The 15,373-nt window shown below is 59.6% G+C and overlaps 2 protein-coding genes across 2 annotated transcripts; one reads left to right on the top strand and one right to left on the bottom strand.

Annotated features, from left to right (window-relative positions):
* Positions 1 to 1,949: 1,949 nt before the first annotated feature.
* On the top strand, positions 1,950 to 2,618 carry DYNLT4 (dynein light chain Tctex-type 4; the record flags this gene model as incomplete). Its single annotated transcript, XM_080349238.1, has 1 exon — positions 1,950 to 2,618. The coding sequence occupies one exon, from the start codon at positions 1,950 to 1,952 to the stop codon at positions 2,616 to 2,618; it is 669 nt and encodes a 222-aa protein (XP_080205364.1).
* Positions 2,619 to 4,318: 1,700 nt separating this feature from the next.
* On the bottom strand, positions 4,319 to 10,657 carry PLK3 (polo like kinase 3; the record flags this gene model as incomplete). Its single annotated transcript, XM_080349168.1, has 15 exons — positions 4,319 to 4,513; positions 4,841 to 4,951; positions 5,186 to 5,315; positions 5,444 to 5,606; positions 5,809 to 5,892; positions 6,005 to 6,122; positions 6,202 to 6,311; positions 6,738 to 6,864; positions 7,120 to 7,315; positions 8,000 to 8,095; positions 8,650 to 8,737; positions 8,825 to 8,954; positions 9,397 to 9,513; positions 9,601 to 9,708; positions 10,499 to 10,657. 15 exons carry the CDS (start codon positions 10,655 to 10,657, stop codon positions 4,319 to 4,321), a joined length of 1,932 nt encoding a protein of 643 aa, XP_080205294.1.
* Positions 10,658 to 15,373: the final 4,716 nt, after the last annotated feature.

Genomic DNA, 15,373 nt, shown 5'->3' with positions numbered 1-15,373 from the left:
TGGAGGAAGGCGGCGCAGGCAGGCGGGAGGCTGGCCGGCGTGGGGAGGCCGCGGGGAGGAGGCCGCCGCGCCGTACGACATGGCTCATTGCTAGGGAAACCTGGCAGGCAGCGCCAGGGGCTGCTGGGGAGGCAGCCGGAGGTAGAGCAGGGACGGCGATCTGGGAAGCACACCCTTGCTGCTGGGATGGCTCATTCTGGGCATTTGCTGGATAGGAACCGAACAGGGAGGCAGGCCTGCATCTCAGTTCAATTGGTATCACCCTGCCACAGCTCACAGCACACCCCCGGCACGGGAATCTGTCCCCCCACCCCGTGGCATTGCTCCAGAGGCAGATAGGGCTAAAGGGATGCAGACAGCTAGGATTTTAGAAAAAGCAGCACATGCACAGGTTAAATGCACAAAGATTACCCCCACCTCCACGTGTACAGCCCCCATAGAAAGCCATTGGGCATCGTTTGGTCCCCAGCCCCAGCAGTGGAGCAAACTCAAGCCCATCAGGGTGATCTGTCCCCTGAAATGGCAAAAGCCATCTCTCCTGCCAGTGCTCCAGGCCAGAGCCCTGCAGCTCTCACGTCTACTTAGGGCTCAAGCAATTGCAGGCAGAAAAAAACTATAACCAGCCTCTCCCAAGCCCGAATCAAATGCTGTGCCAGGAGATGCCTGGTCCCCTTTCTCCCAAGCTTGGCTGGCCCCAAGCAGGGAGGGTGCCCGTGGAGGGAACCGCCTTTGCTTGTGTCATCGTTTAACCCACACAAAACCAGCATAGCTTGTTAAAAATGGTGGGAGGGAGAGGGAGGAGCAGGACCTGCAGCCTACAGCAGCTCCCGAGGGAGCAGGGTCCAGCTGCCGGCAGGCTTGGCAGCACCAGTCAGCAGCAGGCTATAAATACCTCTGACGGGAGATAGAAACAAAAGCCGTCTCCACTTTCCTCAAATAGCTCAGCAGCCAGCCCAGACAAAGGCACATTGACAGGGTGGCCAAGGCGTACCAGCTGGGCTGGGCGCCACCAGCAGAGAGAAACCCCTTTCGGGGCTGGGATCCCCCAGCAAAGCTGCCCTTGGGTCAGGGCACTGCAGCAGGAGGGGCCCCAGCCCATAGCAAGGCTGTGCTCAATGGGTACCAGGCCTCTCACGCTCCCCCTTTGTCCTGAGAGAGGTGATGTAGGGCAATAAGCACCCAAAGGATGCAAACCTTTGGGTAAAAATCAAGCCCTTTGGGGTCCCAGCCCTACTGCAGCCCAGAGCTGGGGTGTAAAGGGGTAAGCCCAAAGGCTTTTCTCTACCCCTTGCTCTTCCTTTGCACATTTGACACTCACAAGTGCTTTTTTGGGGGCTGACAAGAGGGAGTAGCTGAACTTGGAGGGCACATGCACAGTCCTCCCATATCCCCATGCTGGCTGCAGTCCCAGTCACAGCTGGAAATGTGAACAGAGCAGGGGTGAATGGAGAACAGGGCTGTTCAGGGACCAGGAAACAAGGAGTTACAGGAGCTGCGCCCCAGAGCAGCTCTGAAGAGCTTCAGTGTCACATAGCAACATTTCAGGAGCACAACAGGCTTTGCCCTGCTCACTGAGACCTGCAGGACCAAGGCTGGTCCTGGGCAGCTGGGACACATTGGCCAGAGACAAGTCTCCTGGGTTACCCCAGCCAGGCAAGAGTGGGGCTAGGGGTAAGTGTGGGACCAGATGCAGGCAGGATGGCTGGGGAGGCTGAAGGGGAAAGAGGTGCTTGCCTGAGGGGAAAGGCTGGATGAACCACACATGGCTGTGCTGGTTCAGCCTCAGTTGGCCAAGGCTGCTGGGGAGAGGCAAAGGCAGTTGCTACAGTCCCTGCAGCACCTCTGCATCCAGCCCTGCAGGGATGCATGTGCCAGGAGGTGTGGGATTTGCAGAGGACAGAAAGGCCTCCCTGACACTCAGAGCCATATCTCCCTTCTAGGCCACCCATATGGCTGAGCAGCTGTCCCCAGAGACAGCCCAGGTGATGGCTGCAGATTGCACTGAAGCCCCTCCACTCCGGGCCACTCGCCGTGGGTCCCAGCCCACAGTCCCAGCCAGGGGCACTGAAGAAGGCAAGCCACCCTTTCTGGCCTCCCGCCGCAGCTCCATCCTCAGCACCCTCCCGGCACCCCTGGCCAGCCGCCGCAGCTCACTGGGGGCAGCCCCGGGGGGCAGGCGCCCCTCCATTGGGCCCTGGATGCTCCACAGCCGCGTGAGCTTCTCTGGGCTCCCCCTTTTCCAGCCCATCCTCAAGACCCGCCTTGAAAACACTTACAGGATGCGGCCAGATGAAGGCTGCAAGTTTGATGCCAGGCGCGTGCAGCAGGTGCTGGACACGGTCCTGGCCAGCACCCTGGGGACCACAGTCTACAGCCCCCAGGGCAGTGCCCTGCTAGCCCAGAGCCTGGCCGAGGGGCTGCGGGGCCGGGTGAAGGAGGTGGTGCCACCCCGCTACAAGCTGGTCTGCCAGGTCCTGCTGGGCCAGAGGGGCCAGCAGAGCCTGCTGGTGGCCAGCCGAGCACTGTGGGACCCCGAGACCGACAACTTTGCCTCCACCACCTTCTCCAATGCTTCCCTCTTTGCTGTGGCCACAGTGCATGGGGTCTACTTCGAGTAGCACCTGCACCTCCTTCCAGCCAGCCTTCTAGGTCTGCAGGGGGAGAGCAGCTGAAATAAAGAGGTTTGCTCCAGCTGTGGCTCATACCTGGAGTTTTCAGCCATGGTATGTGCAAGGAGCAAGACAGATGCACTTTGGTGCCCTGATGCTCACTACAGCTATAGCCTGAGTTCACACCCGCACTGGAGCTTCCACTACCATGGTTTCCAAAGAGACCCGGTCTGCAGCAGACACAACCCCAAAAGGCTGCTTTACCCTGGAGCAGGCAGCTGCCCGAGGCCAAGCTACAGGCAAGCAGCCCAGCCTGCTTCCCACAGCACAAGCTGCTCCCAGGCAGATTGATTACAGCAGCATCAAGGAAGATGACAGATCACCTTCAAAGCAAGCTCAGGGAGCAGATCAAGTCCCTCCTCTTTCCTGGCTTCATTCCCAGGTCCTATCCCATCACACCAGGTGTCATAGTGCAAGGACCCAGGCAAACCACCCAGCTCATGGGCCACAGCCCCTGCCTTCTCCCACTCAGCAGAAGCAAGAGAGCAGCTGGGTTTGGTCCAAGTGCAGAGACACTTGAGCCTGAGAGTTTGGCAGCAGTAATGAGAAGCTGAGACAGCTCCAGGGCTCCACAGGCATCAATAAGAACTAATTCTGCCCTTCCTGCCAGCCCCAGAAAGGGCAGTGGAGGAAGCACATGGGTTCTTCAGCCCCATCCTGCCTCCCTGACCTTGTCCCCCAGCAACAGCCAGCACTAAGAGGGCTCTTGCCTGACAGGCACAAGCATCCCCAGAGCAAGGATGAAGATGAAGCTGACCAATGCCCCAGTTCCAAGCAAGGTGGACAAAGTTTGCCCTTACACAAAACTTTTTTATTGAGGTGAGTCAGGGACAGGGGAGCTGCACATGAACAGACCAACAGGAAAATAAATAATTCCATATAAATAAGATACATAAATAGTCCCACATGGCAGAGATTGCCTAGAAAGAGGAAACCTCCCCAGGTCCCAGCGAGACAAGGGCTTCTCCAGGCAAGCCCTCAGGTCCCATTCCCACCCACCGCCCCATTATCAAACCTCAAGTTGTACCAGACAATTCACAATTTTGTAGCAGAAAGGTCACAGCTGGGCCCAGCACAGCCCCCTCCTTAGTGTAGCCATGGTAGAAGGGCAGTCCACAGCCCCTGGCAGGGCAGGCAGCACCCTTCACCCCGTCAACCCCTGGCAAGGGGTTTTTTCTACCCCACAGCAGCCAAACTTTGAGGTCAAGGCTGTGCTGGTCCTCACCAAGCCACAAAAAGGGTCTGTGCCACCAGTGCATCACCCTCATCAGGACAATCTGAGCCCTTGCTGCAGGCAGCTGCCAGCCAGGAGCACCAGCCCACAAATGAGGCACAGGCAGCCCCAAACCTGGCTGCAGGGTACTCACCCACCACCTCCCTGTGACCCCCCCAGTCCACCCCACCAAGACCAGCACCACCAGAGCCGGAGCTGCTAGTGGGAAGACAGCAATTGCCCAGAGCCAGGGAGCAACAAGGACATCCAGACCTGCTGCTGTAACCACATCCACATGTTTTAGTCCAGAGTCCATCCAGCTGAGCACCAGGATAAAGGGTGCCCAGGTGGGCAGCCAGCACCACAACATACCTCCCATCCTGTGGGAGGGCAGGGGAGACCTCTGCATCCAGAGAAGACCCCCTGAGGTCCCATACTAGGCCTCAGCCTGTTCCTGGAGGAGCTTGAGGATGTATCTGAGGCGGTGGTGGAGCTCTGGAGAGCAGCCTAGCTCCTGGATGCTGCACAGCTTGTAAGTGTAGGAGTTGCGTTCCCGGTTGATGTAGGTGACAAGGCAGGAGTGGTCAGGCTTGCTAATGATCACCTTTGTATGGTCATTGTAGAAGTTCACCTAGGAGACAGATTGGGCTTGGTTTAACCCACACTTCCCACCGTATGCTGGGAGCTGGGAGGGAACCATGCTTCCTGCCTCAACCCGTTCCTCCTCCCTGACCTGCCCGGGAGCATCCCTGCTCCATCCCCCTTGGCAGGAATGTGCCAGCACCAGTCTCAGCACCAGGGCACATGGAAGTGTCTGACTGAAGCATCATGGCCCCCATGGGCTAGACAAGCTGTGACCAGCAGCCCCAGGCACCGCAGCAGCATCTTACCCCCCCAACTGTTTCTACAGCTGGACCACCATAGGGGTCCGGGCATCTCCACTGTGCCCCACACATACCTGGAGGGTGCCACTGCTGAACAGCATGAGCAAGGCTTGGTCAGTCTTAAACCACTGCAGGAGGAGTAGGGCTGGCTGTCCGAGGTCATCTATGCTGGGCAAGTCACCTCCCTTGGAGAGAAAGGTCTGTGTAAGCCACTGGGGAGCACTATCACCAGCACGCACATAGCCAAATCTGGACACATCCTCACCGGGGTCCCTGCTCCCAGAACACAACTCTATGGGTGTCCACCTGGCCACAGCCTGTGAGCAGGGAGTCACACAATCCCAAGCAGTGTGGTCAAACTGTGACTCAACATCCAGCCTACCCATGATCCCAGCCCATCCCAGGGCCACACCACCCACCTTCATGAGATGCTGCTCCATGTAGGATGCAAAGTAGCGCAAGACACTCATCTGTCCCTGCAACTGCTCGGGGATGGCGGCCACAGAGAACACAAGGTGCTTGCTGTTTGTTTGGTTGTAATGCACAGTCCTGGGAGGAAAGAGACAATGAGCTTTGGGGCCATCCAGCACCAAATCTACTCCTGGTACAGCCTCCCCCCTACCCCTTCCCACCCAAGGAGCTTCCCCAGAGACACCAGCCACTTCCCCACTGCTTACCTGTGGTTGGGGGAAAGTATCATGTGTGTGCCGTTGTTGAAGAGGACACCAATGCTGCGGTTGGAGAGCTGGTAGCCAAAGCCATATTTGTTGGAGTAATCCACCCACTTGCTCACCCAAACAAAGTGTTCATGACGGGCCAGGGAAGCTGGGTTTTTCTCCGCTGATGGAGAGGAGAGAAGGTGAGCAGAGTAGGCAGCCACCCTGCCCACATCACTGCCCCAAGTGGGAGCAGACCCCCTGCCCCACAACAGGCTCTGGCAGCATTTAAGGTGTCCCAAATAGCAACTGCGCCTTCATCCCATTAGGAAGGGGGTGCGGTACACAGCATCATGTCCCATCCCAGAGCAGTCTGACCAGTTTACCTGGGGGCATGGAGGAGAGGCAGGTCTGCAGGAGCCGGACAGCCGACTCGATGATGGCAGAGGTGGTGATGCAGTCTTCAAAGGCTGTGGAGAGAAGATGAGAAGATGACAGGCTGAGTCAGGTGGACCCGCTATCAGCCAGGGCAAGACAGGAAGCTTGGGGCAGGCTGGGGTGGTCTGGCCAGGTATTGCTCACCCTCACAGCTGCTGGCCATCGTCCCCCGGATGGAGGGGGACACAGACTTGTGAGATGTCTCCTCCATCACTGTCTCCACAGGGCTGGAGCTGGCACTGTGGCACGATACACGGGTGGCCTGAAGAGAGACCTGGCTTTAGTGTCATCCCACCTGCTCCCCCAGAACAGGGTGCACATGGGCTCAGTGATGTTCTCACCTCATTCCCTTCCACGGTTTTATAACTCATCTGCCTGCAGATCGAGGTCTTCATCAGCCCAGTGACCAGCTTGGAGATGTCATCCTTGTCCTCCAAAGAGCCTTTCTTGGCTGAGAAGAGAGCAAGCGATGAACACACCACTGACCACAGGGGATGGAGACATCTGGGCCACCCCTCCCAGTAGCTCAGCTCTCCCTCATCTGCTCCCATGCCCCCAGTGAGCAGAGCAGACAGTCAGGCCCTGCCCGCGTGAGGATGGTGTCAGGCAGCTGCCTCCCACTTTCACTTCCCAGTTCTCATGTGACATTGGGCTTCCAAGAGGAACTGCCCCTGTGGGTTGCAGCACAGCATCCGCTCTCCAGGCACACACCCATGCCAGGCCACCAGCACCAGGAGGACAAATGCAAGCCCAGCTTGTGCTGGCCTTGGGTAGGGGGCTCATGGAAACCCATCAGGAGGCATCTCCAGGAGGTGAGACCCATTTCTCCCTGGAGGAAGGGTCACTTAGAGGCTCCTGGTTAAGTGCATGGACTCACCCTTAGGTTTCTTCTTCCTGAAGAGTGTCTTGGTGACTTTAGCAAACAGACTCTTTGCTGGGTTGGGGGGACTCAGCTCTGGAGCCATCACACAGCTGCTGGGAGGGAGCTTCTCAGGCGTGTAGCCCTGCAGAGAGGTCAAGGCAGAGGTTTGGTATCCATAGTCCACATGTTCCAGGCAGAGCAGCTGCCCTGGGACAACCACAGTCAGAGCCCTCCTGACAGCTGGCTTGCGTTTCCATCAAGCCTTGGTCCCACAACTGGCATCAATATGAGAAACAGCAGGACATTAGCTCCTCCCTTTGACAGACAGGACCATGCACAACCCAAAAAGCCTCATCCCACCCAGAGAAAAGTCAAGGCCAGACTCCTGCCCACTGACCTTGAAGAACTCATGGTCCAAGATCTCCTCGAGGGTGAGACGATCCTGGGGGTTGCGTCTGAGGATGCCAGCAATGAGGTGCTTGGCAGGCAAGGAGAGGAAGGCAGGGAGGGTGTACTCCACCTGCTTGATACACCTGTAGGTCTCCTTGAGGTCAGAGGTCTCGAAGGGAGGGTTCCCACACAGCAGGGTGTACCTGGGAGAGGACACACATGCCACTGTCACATGCCCACCAGGTTTGTGACTCAGCAGCACTTAGAGCAAGGAAGTTATTGGTATTTGGCCGGCCACACCTGGCTGGGAGCACCGCTTCCAGCCCGGGCAGCCGCGCTCACATCCGGCCACGCTTCCTCCTAGCAACTGTTTAGAGCAACAGGCGAGGAACCCTGGGGAAGGGCTGGCAGAAGGTCACCCTGTTGCCACCGCTCCCACCCCCCGCACGGCTGCTGGGGCACACAGCAGCACAGGAAACTTGCTGGCAGCAGCCCTGAGAGAGGCTGGACGCGCCGAAGCAGCACAGCGATTGGTCCCATGCAAAGAGAGCAGCAGCTGCCACCAGCCACCGAGATTTTCCGTTGTTTATCAGGTTCACAGGGCAGTCGAGCCTGCTTTGAACCAGAGCTGAGCGCAGCATGAGAGTGCCTGCCCTTCACAGTTTCCACTCATGCAGCCCCCAAACAGCATCCCAGGATGGCTGCAGCACCCAGCCCATGGCAGGGCTGGGCAGGATCCAGCCGCTCGCTCCCCTCCCCCAGCCTTTTGTAAACCACCGCAAAGCCACCAGGCAAAGCACAAGAGGACTTCCTCATCAGGGCTGCTCCCCCCACCCCACACAGGCAGGGCTGCCCAGACCCCTCCCCACCCAGCAGCACAGACTTACATGACACAGCCCAGAGACCACACATCCGATTCCGGCCCATGGCCCTGCCTCAGCAACACTTCTGGAGCCAAGTAGTTGGGGGTCCCACATATTGTTCTGTGGGGCAGAGTGCCAGGTCAGTGCATGCTCTGCATCCCCTTGCAGACAACCCTCCCCTGTTCAAACCCTGGGATTTAGCTTGCAGCCCATCCTCCCTCTCCCTGTTTTGCTCTTTGTAGCCCAAAGCCCCCTCAATCTACAAGAAGCCCCATAGAGACTCACCACCCCCACCTCCTCCCAGAGATCAGGAGCAGCTGCTGCTCCTGTGGAGCTGTTGGGAAGAGCTTGTCCTGGAGCTGAGGGGGAACAGAGCCTTTGTGTCCCAGTCCATGCAGCCGGCAAGGGCAGCCGGGCAGGCACAATAGCAATAGTCAGCACATTGTTCCCCCTGACGGCTGCGAATTCACTCCTGAAGGAGCCACAAAGGCCCCAGCCCACTCTCCTTGTCTGCAGCTGGGGCAAGAATCACTTCCCCCACCCCAGGAAGGTGCCCTAAGGCTTCCCCAGGACATGAGAGACCACTCATCCCTCTCACCCACCCAGGAAGCCACAGAAGGAAGAGGAAGAATGAAACCTCAGAGGCCTCTGGAATAGGGAAACCTCAGACTTACTTTTTCTTCTGGTCAGAGATATCCTGGCAAGCAGCTAGCCCAAAGTCCCCCACTTTCAGCTCCATGTTTTCATTGATGAAGAAGTTGCCTGCAAGCCAAGGGAGATGTGTCACCACAAGTCCCCCTGGGGCAGATCGCTCCCCACACAGCACCCTGCCACAACCATGGCACTCACCGAGCTTGAGGTCTCTGTGCAGGATGCCCTTGAGGTGAAGGTATTTCAATCCTGAGATGATCTGTTTGAGGTAATAGCGTACTTCTGGTTCCAGCAGAGTATGGCGGGCCTTCCAGATGTGGGCCAGGGACTGCAGAGGGAGAGAAGACAGCTTGGTGATGGCAGGCAGAGAGAACAGACAACCCTGCTGAGCAGGCAGGGGGCAGCCAGGGTCAAAGCCAGTTCTTCCAGAAGTTACACATCCACAAATAATCCTTCTTTCACAGCCATGACCTCAGCAGACTCCCCATACAAGGCCAACACTGCTCCAAAGCCAGGGGAACCACTGGATTTATGGTGGCCCCACCAGGAGCTAATCTGAGCAGGCAGCCCAAGTAGGACAGGCAATCAGCAGTGTCCACAGTGTCATGCAAAACCAAAGGGGTTATGGCTGAGCTCAGAAGGTGTGACACAGCAGGTAGCAAGGTAGCCCAGGAGAGTATGCTAAGAAAGAACCTCAGATAAGGCCAGCTCCAACCAGCCACAGCTCTGTTTGGGGCATCCTTCGGCAGGGAGGCCATACCAGCGCTCACCTTCCTACTACAGTGCTCCAGGAAGATGTAGATGCTCTCCATGTCCTCAAAGTAGTGGGAGAACTTGACAATGTGCTTGTGGTGCAAGTCCCGGTGCAGCTCGATCTCGTTGGTGATCTGAAAGGGAACAGTCGTCCCAGGTGAGCACAGGGCCCCTGCTGCACTCCTCCAGCCCAGCACCCTGTCAGCCCCAACAGCACCCACCTTCTCCCGCTGGTGGGGTTTAGCCACCCGGCTGTGAGGAATGACCTTCACAGCATAGGTTTTGTTGCTGGAGAGGTCTGTCATTTCATAGCATCGTGCAAACCCACCCTGTAAGGAAAGAGGTGGTTATGGATGAGTGAGACACAGCTCTTTGTCCCTGCCTGCTGACGAGCCTCCTCCTCCATCCCTTGCAGCACAGCTTGGTGAGCGTCACACACTCCCTCCTGCTGCGTCGCCCACTAAGATCTGAACTATGATGCTCCGAACAAGTGATTTTCTTCCCCCAGTTCCTGTAAAACCTCCAGGGCATTTTTCCTCCCACCATGGCCAGACTCTGCACCTTTCCACACAACAGTTCAGCCTGGAAAGTCCTGCACAGGGCAGGGAACCCAGCAACAGAAGGCCTCGGAAAGGCAGCCCCATGGAGACAGGTTTTTCCTGCCATGATGTCAGCTTCCAATCTGCACACTCAGCCGCCGAGCCCGCCCGGGCCGGGCTGGGAACCGGCACCCACCTCCTACACACGCCGCTGGCAGCGGGAGGAAAAGTTGCGTGCAGCGAACCGGCGCAGGCCGGCACCCCTGGGAACCGGGGCACCCGCCGGCCCACGCACACCCCGCGGGGCGCCCCGAAACCGATGCGACTCCGATAGCCGGCGAGGCACGCAGCCAGCCCGGGTGATTCACCGCTTCAAGCGCTGCTGCGGGCCCGCCAGGAGAGGCGGGGAAGGTGGGGGCGGCGTGCGGCAACCGAGGGGCCGCATCCAGCCCCAGGCATCCCAAGGGGAGGATATCGAGCAGACGCGCAGCCCCCCGCCCCTACCCGGGCCGTGGCTCCCGGCTCCCAGCCCCGCTCAACCCGGCACGTCCCGGCCAGCGCCCCCCTGACCCCCCCGTACCTTTCCCAGCAGGCGCCCCTTGCAATAGGAGCGGCCGGAGATGGGGTCGGTGATGATGCGGGTGGTCTCGGCCGCGCGGGGCGCGGGCGGCGGGGCGGGCGCGGGCTGTGCGGGGAGGCAGGCGGCGGGGAACGGGGGGAAGAGGCCGGCGGGCTCCATGGCGGGCGCGGGAGAAGGAGGCGGCTCCGCAGGGCTGCTCCGCCACCGCCGGGCCCCGCGCACGTGGCCCCGCCGCCGCGAGCTGCTGCTGCCGCCCCGGGAATCCCGCCGGCTTTATCAATGGGCGCGCTGACGTCATCCGCGGAGCCCCGCCCCCGGGCGGCCCCGCGCTGCCCTTAAAGCGGCCGCCGCACGGTGGAGAGTGAGGCGCGGTCCTATGTATCTACCGGCACCCCGCGGCCGGCGGTGACCCGGGGTCCAGCTATGGCCCTGCTGCCTCCCCTGCACAGTCCCCCCCAAGACACATACAGTCCCCCCTGGACACATGGACCCCCAAGAGATCCATGACCCCCTAGACACAGGGATCCCCATGAGGCAGGCAACTCCCCTAGACACAGTGATCCCTTATAGATACACTGAGATCCCACAGACATGCAGACACCCCTCCTCAGCTCCCTCCCGGGGCACACAGAGCCCCCTCCCCATACATATCTGTAAATACACACCCACCACAGCCACTCACAGGACACCTCCCCTCATAGGGGTGACCAGATTGTGTCACACGACCCCCTGGGGACCCGGTACTGCTTACCTACATCCCACGGCAAGGTTGTGACCAGAATGGAATTTCAAAGCCAATGTGTTTGCTGGTCCCTCCATGCCAAACCTGGATGTGGGCAGGTACCCCCCTGGGCTCCTTCTCTCTGTGCCAGGGTGCAGGAACAGGGCGCTCACAGCCCACCCAGGTGTGGTGCTGGGACGTAGGGGACAGTGGAAGATGCAGGTGGGCTCCCTGGCTGGGCTTTCCCCTGGGTGGGTGCCCCTTGGCCACCCTTTGCACCAGCTGCAGCCCAGCCCTGTGTCTCAGTGGCCCTCAAACAGCCCCAAGAGATCAGTCCCCTATGGCTGCCCACGGTGGCCAGTCCAGGACTGGGGACCTGCAGGACTGTTCCACTGGGGTGTCCATCTTTGCCCCTCAGCACCTGGGCACCCCGTCCTGGGCTCCCTGGGGGCTCTGGCGGTGCAGGGTGGGGGTGCAAGGTAGCGGTGGCTGTGCCAGCTGTGGCCTGTGGCAGTGTCTGGGCAGTGTGTCACAGTGGTGCTGCTCTCTAATGGCCAGAAGGAGCACACGGCTTTGTGTCACCCGAAACAGGTCTTGGAAGAATATGGGACATCTCTCCACAGGCACGGGAGCTGGCAGACGTGGCCACAAACCCACAGCCCCCCACAAGCCTGGAGCAGCAGCATTGCACGAGCCCCTCAAAAGCAGATCCTGCTGCCCTTCCCTTGCTCCACACTGCACACGGAGTGACTGCGTGCACGTCCCTTGCTCTGTGCCTCAGTTTCCCCACCCTGTATTACACTTACCCAGGGCAACTCAGGACTCTGATGCTCAAGCTGCTCCTGAATATGCTGAAGTTTTTGCATGAGTACTCCCAGTCAAGCAGCCCCAATCTTCACAGCACATCCCCTGTAGGGGGAATTAACCTTCTTCTGCAGGAAAGCAAACCTGCCTGTAGGGAGGGAAGAAACAACCCGGCCCTGTCTGCATTTTTCTCAGGTTTCCAGCTTTGGCAGAGGAAATGTGTGCAAACCCACCACCCAGCAGCACACAGGCTCTGGTAGCAGGCCAGGAGGCTGCTGCCCCTTGGGGAAAAACTGCCTGTTTCCACCAGGGCCCCAGGGCTCCCTGGGGTGTGGGCGACATCATGGGCAATGCTGCTTTTCTGACAGAGGCCCCAGCTTGAGGCTTCCGGGAGCTCCCCAGGCAGAGCTGAGTCAGCGTCTGGAGGTAGCCTGTGGGTGGAGGCACCCAGGGGTGCAGGGAGGTCCCAGGGGACCCGCCTGGGGGTGGCGGGACAATCTGCACAGGGCTTGCCCCAGGGTCCCCTACAGAGGCACAGCAGGGAGCAGAGAGGATCGAGCTGCCGGTGGCTCTGCTTCCGCTCCCCGCTGGCTCCAGGTAAGCCCTCAGGGTGGGTTTGGAGGTGCAGACAGACCCCACAGCCAACACCCCACCAGGACTGGGACACTTCCAAGAGGGATGGAGCCCGGGCGCAAGCCCAGTTCCACCTGCAGCTTGGGTCTGTGTTGATGCAAAGCATTGGAGTTGGGGGTTTTCCCATCACTGAGCTGGGGCAGTGGGAGGAAATGTGGTTTAACATCAACAATGTGCTCAGCCTGGGGAAGGGGCAGCTCTGGGGTGATCTCCCGGCTGCCTACAGCTATTTAGATGGAGTTACAGGAAAAGTGAGCTAGGCACTTTGGGGACGTGTACAGCGAAACGGGGACAGTCAACTGGTGCAAGTTACATCGAGGGAAATTCCATCTAGATACTAGGAAACTTTTTTCCCCTGTGAGCATGGTAAAATACTACACGAGCCCAGAGAGGCTGGGGGATCTCCATCCCCCATCATACTCAGACCTGGCCTGGCCCCAGAACGATCCCCCACCCTCACAGCCTGGGATGCAGGGCAGCTCGTCAGGGTGGGGGTGACAGCCCTGAGCCCCTTGGGAGCAGGGTTTCCCCTCCACAGGCACTCTCACCCAGTGAGATCCTGCAAAGCACAAGGGTGCAGCTGCCAAGGAGGAGGAGGGAGAAGGCGGCTGGTCCCTCAGCTGGGCCAGGGAAGGGAGCACCAGCACCAGGTCCAGCACCAGAGATGCCAACCCACCCCAGGGGCTGTCTGGGGATGTGCAGAGGGGAAGCTGCAAATCTGGGCAGAGCTGCCCAGAGGAAGAGATAAAAGGACCTGGATCCTAAGGGTCTACTAAGGAAGCGCTTGAATCTGGGATGGTATATAAAATGCCAGTGCTGGAAGATCCCCTCTAGGAGGCCAGATCCAGCCCAAAAAGCCCAAGGGACCCTCTGAGATCTCCTGTGATGGGGCTCTTGGATCAGCTGCTGCCATGGAGAGGGGAGAGCGGGGGAGGCTTGACCCTAAGCAGGGTGTTAGCAGGCTCAAGCCCTGGGTGTCAGCCCGGGGCTGTGTGACTGTGTTCAGGGCATCTCTGGGAGGCAAATGTCAGCCCTCCAGGCCAGTGCATTGCTGGCACCTCCCTTTCCGCAAGGGCCTGATCGGCCATTTCCTGCGTTCCACTCCAGCAGCCAGGATTCAGCGGGCCCTGCTGCCATCCCCTCTTCATCCCATCTCATCCCATCTCTGCTCCCCAGCAGAAATTCCTGGTGCAAGGTTTGTTGCTGCAGCATTTGGTGCACAGTGCAAGCTGCCGGCACCCGAAACCCACTGCTCACGAGGTAATGCCCACAGCAGGACGGGGCAGAAATCCACCCTCTGCCAGGGTTTGAGCATCTGGGAGAGACTGAAGCAGGACACACAGGACATGAGCAATGAGTCTGTGGCAAGGGAAGCTGCTGCTCTCCCACTGGGGGCTGGATCATCCCTTAGCTGAGGTGTGAGAGCAGTAGCCGAGGTGCCAGTTTTAAACCATGAGCAAGGGGTGAAATCAAGGGAAGAAACTCTTGAAGCCTTCTCAAACACTGCTGCATCCCTCAGGATAGCATGGGTTGCCCAAGGAAGCCTGAAACAATCCGGAGCTTTTATTATTGTTGTGTTGAGCTTTCCAGGCCTCTGAGGCACCCCAGATATGCAGCAAGTAGGGTGTCCTGGCACTCTGCACCCCAAACCAGGCTGAAGAATAGCCACCAGAGCTGTGCCCCACTGTGATCATCCCACTGGGCTTCAACACCACAGAATCACACTGGCACTTGGGTCAGGTCCCATCTAAGGCAAAGTGCTGTCGGTACCATGCCACATGCCTTGGTTTAGACATTTCACACTATGGTGAGCACACATGCACTTTCAGGGTGTGGAAACACAAGTCCCCTCTCCAGCACTGTTTCTCCTGTGGGCTGTACTGCTTCTGCCTGACTCTGCCCCTCCTTCCTAGCCCAGGACTTGTGCGGGATGGAAGCAAGTCATAAAGGGTACAGTGATGGAAAGAGAAGCATCTTGCAAGTATGTTCACTCTGGATCCTCTCCCCAGTGGGGCTGGGAGTCACAACATGCATGGAGGTGGGAACCAGAGCTCTCCCCACATCCCAGGCTGGGGGGCAATTCAGCCCAGGCCAGCCTGGTGCCTCTCCAGGGGCTTGGGGGGCTGATGCTGGAGTATGGAGGGGGCTGGAGGGAGATACGTCTTGAGGGGGGCAGAGGGAGGTGGAGATTTGGGCTGGGAAGTGACATGGCTTCTGGGGGATGGAGAGGGGAGGAATGAGGAGGGGATGGGTTTTTATGGGGGGGTGGTGCAGAGGAAGGTGGACCAGAGGGCGGATATAATGTAGGGGCTGGGGACAAGCATATTTTAGGGGATGTCGCCTCACAGTGCAGCTGGAGGGTCCGTGGCTGGCGGGAGCCCAGCGAGGGGACGAGGCACCGGGGGCTGAAGGGAGCCCACGACCCACGGGGGTGCAGCGGGCGCGGGGCAAGGCGGGCCCGGCCGGGGCGGGCGGCGGCGGCGGGGCCGCCCCGCAGCGAGGCGGAGCCGGCGGCCGCGCCCGACGGGGAGCGCGGCGGGGCGCGGAGCGGCCCCGGAGGATGGGGCGGGCGGCGGCAGGTGAGGCCGGGCAGGGCACCCCGGGGGGGTACGAGCGCAGCCCCGGGGCTCGATCGCTGCCCGCGGGCACCCGGCCGTAGCGGCGGGACGTTCGGTGTGAGACGGCCCCGGGCTGGCGGGGGCGGTAGCCCTGGGAGG

Source organism: Nesoenas mayeri, assembly GCF_963082525.1.
Source record: "Nesoenas mayeri genome assembly, chromosome: 8".
Lineage (NCBI taxonomy): Eukaryota > Metazoa > Chordata > Aves > Columbiformes > Columbidae > Nesoenas > Nesoenas mayeri.
The sequence above is the reverse complement of the archived record's forward strand: the minus strand, read 5'-3'. Positions and strand labels throughout refer to the sequence as shown.